Source organism: Hipposideros armiger, unplaced genomic scaffold, assembly GCF_001890085.2.
Source record: "Hipposideros armiger isolate ML-2016 unplaced genomic scaffold, ASM189008v1 scaffold_680, whole genome shotgun sequence".
Taxonomy (NCBI): Eukaryota; Metazoa; Chordata; class Mammalia; order Chiroptera; family Hipposideridae; genus Hipposideros; species Hipposideros armiger.
This window is the reverse complement of record NW_017732030.1, coordinates 470,007-481,849: the sequence shown is the minus strand read 5'-3', so window position 1 is coordinate 481,849 and position 11,843 is coordinate 470,007. Positions and strand designations below refer to the sequence as shown.

Genomic DNA, 11,843 nt, shown 5'->3' with positions numbered 1-11,843 from the left:
GGCCCTGGCACTGACGTTCTTGTAGAGCATTGTCACCATAAACTTGATGCAACTTTTCACAAGCTTGATGCACATTCTTCCCTTGATGGAAGTAAAACAGTAAAAGACGGCAAAAATGCAGTTTGGTCTTCCATCTTCAACTTGTTGTAAAATCTCCAAAACTCAACCAAATCACTCAATTTTTTTTTAGAATAAAGCTAGAACTGTCAGCTGTCAAATGACACAGCAATAACATAGATGCAAATGACTCTAGTACTTCCAAAAATGAACTAGTGCCATCTGTTGCAAACATGCGTCATGACTTTTCTAATGACTCAATAATTACTCAATAATTATCTGTGTTAACTAGGGTGGTATACCCAGAATGTGTTCCACAGAACAACAACAAAATAGTGAAATGCTTCTCTATAAAAGGGTTTCACAGTCAAGTAGGTACATAAAAATGTACCTGTTATAAACCACCAACCTGAGAGACTCACAATGTGCTTTAGTATAGCAAAGGCTCTGAAAAGTGCTTATAGTTAAGATACCTGTTTATTTAATACATTTTTTCCAAGCCAAAGGGCACTCTAAACCACTTTTTCCTCTTCTAAATATTAACTCTGCAAAACACACTTTGCTGTTCCTCAAAAAATTAAAGAGAATTACCATATGACCCAGCAATTCCACTTCTGGATAAATCAGAACTGAAAGCAGGAACTCAGACAGACATTAATTAGTACATCCATATTCATAGCATCATGATTCACTAGCCATAAGGTGGAAGCAACCCAAATGTCTATCAACATATAAATGGATAAACAAAATGTGGTTTATACATACAATGGATGGAATATTATTCAGCTTTAAGAAGGGATGAAATTCTGATACAGGTTATAAGAAGTATAAACCTTGAGGACATTATGCTAAGTGAAATAAGCAAGATACAAAAGAACAAATATTGTATGGTTCTATTTATATGAAGTACCTAGAATAGTCAAATTCATAGAGATTGTAAAACAGTGGTGACCAGGGATGCGTCAAAAGGAGAACGGGGATTTATTATTTAATTTAACATATAGAGCTTCAGGTTGGGATGATGAAAAAGTTCTGGAGATGGATGGTGGTGATGGCTACACACAATGTGAATGTACTTAATACAATTCGATTGTACACTTATGAGTGATTAAAATGGTGATGAAAGGAGACTAGACTTTGGATGGTAAGCATACAATAGAGTATACAGAAATTTAATATAATGTAGTTATTAATCAATGTTCTCAATAAATTTAATTTTAAAATATGGTTAAAATGGTAAATTTTGTTATGTACATTCACCACAATAAAAAAATTCTCTGTCGGGCAGGCAGCAGGATGGTTCAGTTGGTTACAGTGCTTGCTCTTAAGAACAAGGTTGCCGGTTTGACTCCCGCATGGGAAGGTGGGCTGCCCCCTCTGACCCCCAACTAAATTGAAAATGGCGACTGGACCTGAAGCTGAGCTGCGCCCTCTACAACTAGATTGAAGAACAGCAACTTGACTTGTAGCTGATGGGTCCTGGGAAAAACACACTGTTCCCCAATGAAATTAAAAAAAAAAATTCTCTGTCAAATACTGGCTTAGTTTTTCCCTTAATTCTAATATTCTGTGATTATAAAATCACTAAAATAGTCAACATAAATTACCTTACCTCTGCTACACAACAAATTGACCCCAAGGCTTCTCCACGAAAACCATAAGTTGTTAAATTTTCAAGATCTTCATGACTATTTATTTTTGAGGTGTAGTACTTCACTGCCATTACAGGTGCATCATTGGCCTTGATACCTTCACCATTGTCTCGCACCTCAATTTTATCAAATCCATAATTCTCCTATACAAAGTTAAAAATTCTTTTAGTATATAAAGACATTAAACTGTTACAACATTTAAAAACAGAAACACAACTGAAATAATTTTGTCAGTTATCTATTATGGAACCCTAATAATCTTAAGAAAGTGAGTTGAATTTCTTAAGTTTACTAATTCCTAGTTATGAAACAATGGATAAAACCTTCCTTTTCCCAGACTCAGATTCAACTATAAAATAAAAAGTCAGTCTGATCTTTAAGGTTCCCTTGAATTGTCTCAGTATCATAGGTATTCATGTTAAATTTATGTTTAAACTTGACTAAGAGAATTTTCTAAATTATATAGACCTTTGCATATATAATCTCTCAAATAAAACAGAATACTATCACCATCAAAAACAACACCCACCAAGAGTTTAGAAATTATCATTATTCAACCTGGTTTTTAATACTTTCTCCCATGATCTCCTTATTGCTTTCGTAAGCAATTTAAATATTTACTACATTATAACTTTCTAAATTCCTTTTTTGCATATAGTCAACTAACAGGAAACTGCTGACAAAATACACCTAATTTCGTAATCTCAGTAAGTTTTTAATTTAAAAACCAAGAAAAAATACCCCCCAATTCATCACTTAGTATATGTAGTTTAATACTAAAAATATGTACACAAAAACAAAATCTAAATTCCTATAGTGATCACACTTTCTATGACTATCATATTCTGAATCTGATAGTAAGCTTCTAGCTCTATCAGAAGATTGACTTCACAAAGTTTTATGTGTATGCCCACAGATGCAAGTTTTAAAGGGAAAAAAAAGTCTGCCTACAATTACAAGGACTTCGGTATTTCAAATAATACCACATCTTTTCAATAACCTAAAGTTATTTAATATTGTTTATGTCAGTGCTTTTTAGATAAAATAGATATACACATGATAGGGAGAGACACCCAAGATTTAGTTCCTCATCTCTCTCTGAATCTAAAATTAAGTTATTCTGGGAATAGCAGCTGTTTTTTATAGAAAAATCATTAACTATAGAAATGCAAATCTTTCAACATAAATAAGAACTCTGGGCATCTGAGAAAAATAACAAAAAGATCTGTTGAAATGTTTAAAATAATATCAACCTTTTAAATTAACTAATTATGAAAACATTCCTAGCCAGGATAGTTATTATTGTATGAAACCATAATATTAATAAAACAGGCCTTTATACAGAGCAACACAGTTGTTTATTTTAAAACTTGACAAAGCAGAGAAAGAGAAACTGATAAATGTCAAGGGACTAAAATACGTAACCAAATAAAAATGTATACTTTAATTCACTTTTATAAGAGGACTTATGTTGGCTTTGTAACACCATTTTAAAAACTATGTTTTATCTTCCAGAGAACTTTAAGAATGAAATGTATGTCTGAGTAAGGTTCTTAAATATGTCAGATATACTTATCTAATCCTATTTAATTACTATAAATTATATTCTAAGCAGACTAAAATGAATATATAAAATATCTAAGAAAAATAAATTATCTTCCTTTAGCTTTAATAATTTTTTTTTCATGTTTATAAAGCATATATTTAAAAACAAAATGCAGGTTTGATATGGTACAGAATAGTTCTCAGCATCAACCAGAAATCTGTTAGAAATGCAAATTCTTGGGCCCCACCTAGAATCTGAAATTCTGGGGCCCATTAGCTGTTTTAACAAACTTCATAAATTATTATGATGTGCCCAAACACTGAGAACCCCTGGCATAGAGGAAAGATCTTGAATTGGTTTCAGAGTCAGAAAGCCCTGAATTCCAACCTCGGCTCCCCTTCTTTTGAATTACATGACTTTGGGCAAGTTCTCAGAACCTTAATTATCTGTAAAGTGGGTATAGAAGTAGCTAATTCACAGATCTTTTTTATAAGGAGTAACTGTATTTTACATATATATAATACATCAATACATATATGAAAAGGGTAGGCCTCTTTTCTACAAAAGTATTTGTATCATTATTTCTAATACTGTAATGCTAGAAATAATGTGAATATCTGATAATTAGGAAATTACAAAAATGTATTTTTACATTCACTCAAACAAATTTATTCACTGTTTATTTATCATTTATATACCATTTATTCATCATTTATGTAGCAGATACTGGCCAGGTATGGTGGACACAAAAATTAAAAAAAAATATACAGACCTTACCTCTATGAGCTAGTAATTTATAATAGTGGAGGTAGACATGCAAAATAACTGCAATAAATCATGAGTGGCATGTCATGTCAACTCAAATGATTTAATATGCAGCACTTAAATTTAAAAATGTGAAACTATGAAGCAACAAAGGCAACAGTTTTGAAATAAGATTAGGTAGAAAAAAATAAATGCAAATGAGAACATATAAATAGGTATATATCAATAACCAAGGATAAATATTAGTAGAAAATACAAATTAAATGTTTTAGGCAATGAAATGAATTTTCTTTTATAATTTTAGTGTTACTAATGTTGATTTAAAGTAATCAACTAATGTTGATTTAAATTAAAATTTATTTTTAAGAATTTACTTTTAAACAAGAAAAAGGGTCCAATTTCCTAAGAGTAATTTACTGCTACATATAAAGAAAAAAATATGTAATAGTTGTAAGGAGGAAATATATGTCTAGCCCTTTTTTGCTTTACAGGTACTTGGCTTCCCAGGGACACTCACCAGTTTAACATCTATGCTTGTGGCACCGGCATCCAAGGAGTTTTCAATGAGCTCTTTTACAACACTGACCACTGAAGTGATTATCTGGGAACTTGAAAGGAGGCGAACTGTTGCTGCAGGCAACTGTTTCATTCTAGTTTTTAACAGAGTAGCTAGAAGATAAAAGATATAAGTTGGAAAAATAAAAACTGCTAAACATTCCTGACTAACAAAACTAACAGCAACACCAATAATAACAGCAGCTTGTATCTACAGAGCCTCACTGCGTGTCAGGCTCTAATGTAAGCACATACGGCATTAAATGATTTATTTCTTAAAAATATACTCTAAAATAGATGTGTCTATCATCTCCATTTTATAAGACTAAAGCAGACAGAAGTTAGTTGGTAAATCATGCTATGGTAATAACTGAAGATAAGCATAACTGTGCTATAATGAGTGTAATATGTGATCTGCCTGGCAAGGAATGACCAGGTGGTATTGTCACTTAGGATGCGATATCAGTCACATGCCTTAAAGGCAGTCTCACTTAAACATCATTAGTCATCCATTCGTTTTGATGAGTTACTATGTCCTTTTCAATTACTGAGCTCTTTTGGAATTAGGATATCCAGACCCTAGAGTTACTGTTAATCTGAACTAGTCAGATCCCAGACATATCAGGTAACTATCCTCTACACCATTCTGCCTAAAACATTATTCTAATCATGTGGCTCCCCAAAGCCAAAATCGGATAAGGTTCAAATCTCTCTGCTGGCATTCAAAAAGTTCTTTATATGCCAATCCAACCTGTACATCCAAAATCTCTCTGCCAGTAACTGTTTTAGCTATGAAACTTTTAAACAAAAAACTCTCAATGGAAATCATGTATGTAAAATATCCAAGGAGTGAGGTTTACATCTGTGTTAATGCCTAATTTCAAAAAAGATTTCAGAAAAACAAAAAATACTAGCTTGACAACATGCAATTCCTCTACAGAGTCGAGATTTTCTTTGACAAAAAACAGGGTGGGGGGAAACCTAGGTACATCCTTAATTTACCAGGGCTAGTTACATGCTCACATGATGATGATTTGATCCTATGGAGTCTAGATCCAAACAAAACAGCAATGCCAAAAACAAACAAAATTAAAAGGCGTTCTTTTAAGATTCTTTCCCAGATAACGTAAGACAAGCAGAGTCACATAAAGTAAGAGTCAATAACTGAGCAAGAAATGAAGTACAACCATTATAGCAATTACATAGGACTTGAAAGGATACATTTCTGGGAAGAGGCCAACATATTGAGTTCTGAGTGGTGTTAACCAGTCACAATTAATAAATATAAAGATATTTTACTTTGTCCAAGACAAAACCGATTAGCATAGTGGAAAAATATACCAGACTGGAGTTCAAAAAAAACAAGTTTGGGGGTTCATCTTGATTACATGTAAACTGAAGCAAATCACTTAAATCCCTCTGTAAAATCAATTCATCCTGTGTAAATGGAGATAATGCCTTACTGACTTGTTGTGAGGATCAAATAATAAAGCATATATAAAATGTTCTGTAAATAACGAGGCTGTATAAAAGGTACGTTATTATTACGATGATGGTGACTATGTAAAGAAATGCTGGGAATTCTTTAATTCTAACAATTACCTTCTAATTATATATTTGATTTAGCTTGATGGGTACCCAGTTTTAAAGAGAATAGCTGTGAACAACTACCATATTTTGCCGTGTGTAATCATTTTTTGCCCAAATTTGTGAAGAAAAAATAAGGATGCACATTATACATGGGTAGTACTAATTCTGCATCTATATAAATGTTTTTAATTCTTTTATTTATGCTTATGAGTTAAAAGTGTAACTCCAGAAATCAGTAATGATATCCATATGCAAAATAATGCCCTGGAATATGATAATTGGTTTTGTTGAACTTATGACAAACTTGCAATGACGAGGAGTTCTTGGTCTTGTATGATGTGTAAATATCGTAAATTTGTCACCAGTACTTAAAATTTCTTGTACCTTGTATCTGTTCTTGTGTTTTGTAATTATTTGTTACATGAAATTTCTTATACAATATGTCAAAAAATAAAGGCTAAAATTCCTTTATATTACAAAAAACAAGTACCTAAATGTAAACAAAGTTTGAATTAAAAAATTAAAATGAAAGATTTTTTCCCTTGAAAGTTTGGGCCAAAAACACAAGTGCACATTATAAATAGCAGCACATTATACACGGCAAAATATGGTACCTCTCAATGGTTTCTTTTGTGGCACTCAAGACTTGGGAGGCTTTCCCAGTAAGTCAGGAAAACAGCGGACAGTCAGGCTGCTTCATTATCTTAATATTCATACAAATTAGTGCTGTCACAAGTAAAAGGCAGCTTCTGCACTCTCCCCCAGCTTCAGACTGGACTCAGGTCTAAGGGTACAGAGCTGTATTGTCTAATATGGTAGCCACTAACCACAGGAGCACTTAAATGTGGCTACTCCATGTTAACACACTCTGGATTTCAAATTCAGTATGAAAAAAATATAAAAGCTTATTATTTTTTACACTGATTACAGAATAAAATGATATTCTGGGTATACTGGGTTACTTAAAACATTATTAAAATTAATTTTTTTAACTTTTTAATGTGACTAGTAGAAAATTTTAAATTATATATGTGGCTTACTTACATTGTAGTTCGATTGGACAGCGCTGGATAGAGTAGCAGTTAAAAGAGCAGGCTCTGAAATCACACTGCTTTTAGTTCTATCCCAGCCCTTACATTAACAGCTATATAATACTGAGAAAATTAAACTCTAAAACTCATCTAATCTACAAAATGGAGATAATGATATCATATGGTTGTGGTTAAGAAGTAAATCTGATAGTTACAGTGTTTGGTATATATGCTAAAAGATCCCAGGATACTTGAACTAAATGAGTTCCTCCAAACTTGAAATGAATAACTTCCCCACCATTTCTAACCCCTACCCCAAAAGGGGCTGACACATGGCCTGGTATCAGGTTAAACTTATTATGTTCAAGAAGACTTCTACTTTTACCTTAGTTTAAGAATCCCAAGGATCTAAGAAAATTACTGATTAATCAAGCTTTGGGGTAAAAACCTAGCCTCACAGCAACCTTCATGCTTTTCTGAGCAATCTCCTCCTTAATCTCACCATCTTTGTCTCATTCTCTATACCCCCTCTTTAAATCCCCACCCTCACCCAAGACAAGTCCCTAATTTCTTCCCAATCTTCATCATTCTTCTAGTTTACTGAGATCATGGCAGCCGTAGCATGAACTCCATCTTCACACACTCCTTACCTCCTCCACCCCATCGTGTCCCCTGGTTTCTTCAAGTCTGCACTGCTAGCCATACTCCTCTTCCCTCAGTCCTGGCTCAAAGTCTCCATCCTAAGCTAACACTTAAACCTAGTTTCTTTATCCAGTCCCCACCCTCACCCCCCACAGGCACCTTCCTTGGCCTGGAAAGCAAAAAAAAAAAAAAAAAAAACCAAAAAAATTCTTCCCTCAACCCTTTTACCCCAATAATTATCTTGAAGCCAAAACTTGAATAACTTACCTATATTCAGTCGCCAACTCACTTCTAAAAACCTTGCAAAATGGCTTATACCACAACCACTGCCATGATCCTGCTCTCTTCAAGTTCACCAATGATTTCTTAAATCATCACATCCTTTTCTTAGGACTCATGTTCCTTGACATCCCCAAAGTACATAACCTTGATGATACTCCTAATTCTCAAAGATCTTTCCACGTATACTTCTTCGATCGCCTCATGTTTTCTTCACTCTCCTCCCAGAAATGTGGGCATTCCCCAATCACTCTCTCTTCTTAGATATCGTAAAACCTGAAGCTTAAAACTTACAGAAGAATATCTAAATCTGTATCCCCAATAGTGATCTCTCTTCCCAAGACAGGCATTCCTAAAAATCAGTGTCATTGCGACCTCAAAATAAATATTTCTAAAACAGAACTTACTTCCTGCTCCCCTGTCAATGCCTTCCACTTAACTTTGCTATTTCTCGTAAATAACACACTGATCTTAGTGACCAAAGTCAAAAATCTCAATCTTCCTTTGCCAGAAACCTCACCCTATTTGCTTTCCTCTTCCTCCCAATGCAATCTTGTCATTTTAGACACAGTTCCAGTAACATCTGTAACATGGTCCTTTCTGATCACCCAACTAGGAATGATCCCTCCCTCCCCTACATTCCTAAAGAACTCATCTTGCATCACTCACTGGATGCTTATCACACCCGTCCTCTCCTATACAACTTTTGAATGCAAGGAATTATTTCTGGATGCAGCACAGCATAATCAGAGTACTTCACTCACGGCAAGCACTTCATGAATGCTTATGAAGAGCCATGAAAAATAATTTTATCAGCATCTTCCTCATGTCAACGTAAACATTAGGAAGAGTGTCCTTCCTAGCAAGTTACCACTGCCTTAACTCCTTCCCTTTATATACTCTTAGCTCGCCTCCATATCATCCCTCACCTCATCTCTATCTCCTAACCAAATTTTTTTTCTGAACTACAGGGCAGGGTCTTATTTCCAACCACCTTCTAAATATCATCACTGAGATAACTTGGAGGTACCCTAAACTTAACATGTCCCATGGTGATCTCGGAATCTTTCTCTAATTAACTTTCATCCTATATTTCTTTTTGATAATAAAAATAGCTCACATAAGCAACTTTATATATATATCGTATATATAGTATCCCATTTACTCCTAACAACCCTATATATATTATCATTCTATCACAAATGGGATTTAAAAGCTTGATAACTTATTTAAGATCACACACAACTGGTGACAGATGCATACGATGTCAGACAATTAAGTTCGCAAACTCATCCTAGAAAAAGTGCTACATACCTCACTGCTGAATATCACTATGGTCACCTTTGAAGTACTCCCCTTGGGAAGCTATGCACCGACGCCAGCGCATAGTCTACCCTTCAAACTAATTGAGGAACTCTTATTCTAGAATGGCCATCAGAGCTGTCATCGTATTACCCTTGATGTCCTGAATGTCATCAAAATGTCTTCCTTTCAATATTTCCTTTCTCTTCGGGTAAAGAAAGAAGTCATTGGGGGCCAGATCAGGTGTGTAGGGAGGGTGTTCCAATACAGTTATTTGTTTACTGACTAAAAACTTGCTCACAGACAGTGTTGTGTGAGCTTCATTGTCGTGGTGCAAGAGCCATGAACTGTTGGCGAAAAGTTCAGGTCGTTTTCATCTAACTTTTTCACGCAGCCTTTTCAGCACTTCCAAATAGAAAACTTGGTTAACTGTTTGTCCAGTTGGTACAAATTAGTAATGAATAATCCCTGATATCAAAAAAGGCTAGCAACATTGCTGCAACAAGTTTGCAAACTTAATTGTCATCAGACCTCATACCTGCACACTTTGGCATGCTTGACTCCAAAGGCCATGCTCTTCCAGTCTCACAAGGCAAAATTAAAAATCTTGAAGTCATCCTAGAAATTCTCCTCACTCTCTACATCCTGCCAGTCCTATCTATCCTACTACCTAATTATTTCTCAAACTAGTCCTCTCCTAGAGCTACTACCTCATTTCAGCTCCCTCAACATTTCTCCCCTCAACTTTGCAATACGCACCTAACAGATATTTTGCCTCAAATCTCAAACACCTGTAGGGTTCTTTCTGTAATTCAAATTTCATCATGTTACTACCCTACTTAAAATTTTATAAAGATTTCCACTTACTAACCAGATCAAGTCCAAACTCCTTAACAACAGACCTCTTATCTTTCTAATCCCATCCCACTATTCTCCAAATGCATACTAGGACAGTCATACTATACTACTTCTCTCTCTCTCTCTCTCAACGTGGTAGCACTCACTCTTCCTTAGCTCACAAAGTTCCCTTTCACTAGAGATGACTTCTAAACATCCTTCCAGATTTAGTTCAAGTATCACCTCCGCAAGGAAACCTTATTTACCAGCTCCACCCCTGTTCCAAAAGATTAAGCGTTCCTTCCTCTACTCCCACAGCACCTTCTCCTTATTTCTAACCCAAAACTCACGACAGATTATCTTAATTATTGTTTTTCTGTCCCTTCCTTCTGCTCAGAGTTCTTTGAAGAAAGAGATTTTATATGAATCTCATATCCCTAGCATAACCTCTGGAACACAGCAAGCATTCTATTGTATGCGTACCAAATGGCAACTTTTGAAAAGCAGAAGGGTAGGTATCAGGCTTACAAATTACAGTATAGAATATCTGAGAATGTTGGGTATCAATGCCATATTTGCTGAGAGGGAAATCAAACACTACTGAAAGAGCGCTGATGACCAGAAAAGTCAACAGTAGTGTTCCTAAAAATAAGCATAGATCAGAGAACTCACAGACTTTAGGGAAAACACCATGAAATAATTTATTTAAAGACTATAATAAATCTAACTCAACTGTTTCATAGAGCCAACAGAAATGCAATATATATATAGTCAACATTCTCTCAAACCAATTTTGAAATGTTGAAAGTCATTTCAGCAATACAAATCACAAACTTTGTGTGGTGCCAAGTAATGTAATTCAATTTCAACTATGACTCCAAATAATCTGACTTTTCCTCTCGGTTCTCAAAAAAAAAAATCAATTTTTGGGATCCATATATCCTCCGCATGTAATACAGGTGCCTGACTTCATTCAGCGTGTGAAGAAACCCAGAAGGACACCAGTAAAAAATCACTGTTAACTGAAAAAGAGTTTGCTTGCACTGCCTGTATGATGCCACAACATATAATACTATAAAACGCCACACTCATTCACGAGACAAATTGAGTTAAGGCTGCCAGGGGCTGGAGTTTATCTTGGCAAACAACTTTAATAAGTCTTGCACCTAGAAGGATCTGGGAAATTGGCTGCAACAAAGGCCGAGATACCGACTTAGTCAGGAATGGCCAAACCAGACGCTTAACGAGGCCAGACCAGCTAGGAGACCGCTCTCCACCTACGCTAGCGCGCGGACCCGGCTTCGTCCGCTTCCCGCCCCGTGGAGGCGGTGGAAGGTTGGGGGAGGGGCGTCCATGGAGGCCAGCGGCGCTCTCGTACCGACCTGGACGAGTTGAAGGGAGGGGGTCCCGAGCCTACCAGAATATAAGAACGAATGCCCGTTAGCCACACGACACTACCTTCTTGCTCGCGCGAGGTGGGCAATTACCATCCACTAGCCGACCAGCCAGGATCCCGCCCGCAGCCCAGGACTGGCCTTTCGGATGCCCGATTTGCTCCCAGCGCGCACGCGCGCGGCGGGGCGGGAA

General features: G+C 35.8%; 1 protein-coding gene across 9 annotated transcripts in view; it reads right to left on the bottom strand.

Moving 5' to 3' along the window:
• The window catches only part of PMS1 (PMS1 homolog 1, mismatch repair system component), a 74,370-nt gene extending 62,545 nt beyond the window's left edge, over positions 1-11,825 (bottom strand). For 8 of the 9 annotated variants that reach the window (XR_002122130.1, XM_019626487.1, XM_019626492.1 and 5 more), the window contains exons 1-3: positions 11,715-11,825; positions 4,538-4,689; positions 1,670-1,852 (exon numbers count right to left, since the gene is read on the bottom strand). Coding sequence is in view for 8 of the 9 variants with exons in the window: in XM_019626487.1 (XP_019482032.1) it covers positions 1,670-1,852; positions 4,538-4,669 (315 nt within the window). In the remaining variant the exon portion in view is untranslated. Of the gene's footprint in view, positions 1-1,669; positions 1,853-4,537; positions 4,690-11,673 lie in introns of all 9 variants that reach the window. The other variant, XM_019626488.1, reaches the window with a different exon arrangement.
• Between the last annotated feature and the right edge of the window lie 18 nt (positions 11,826-11,843).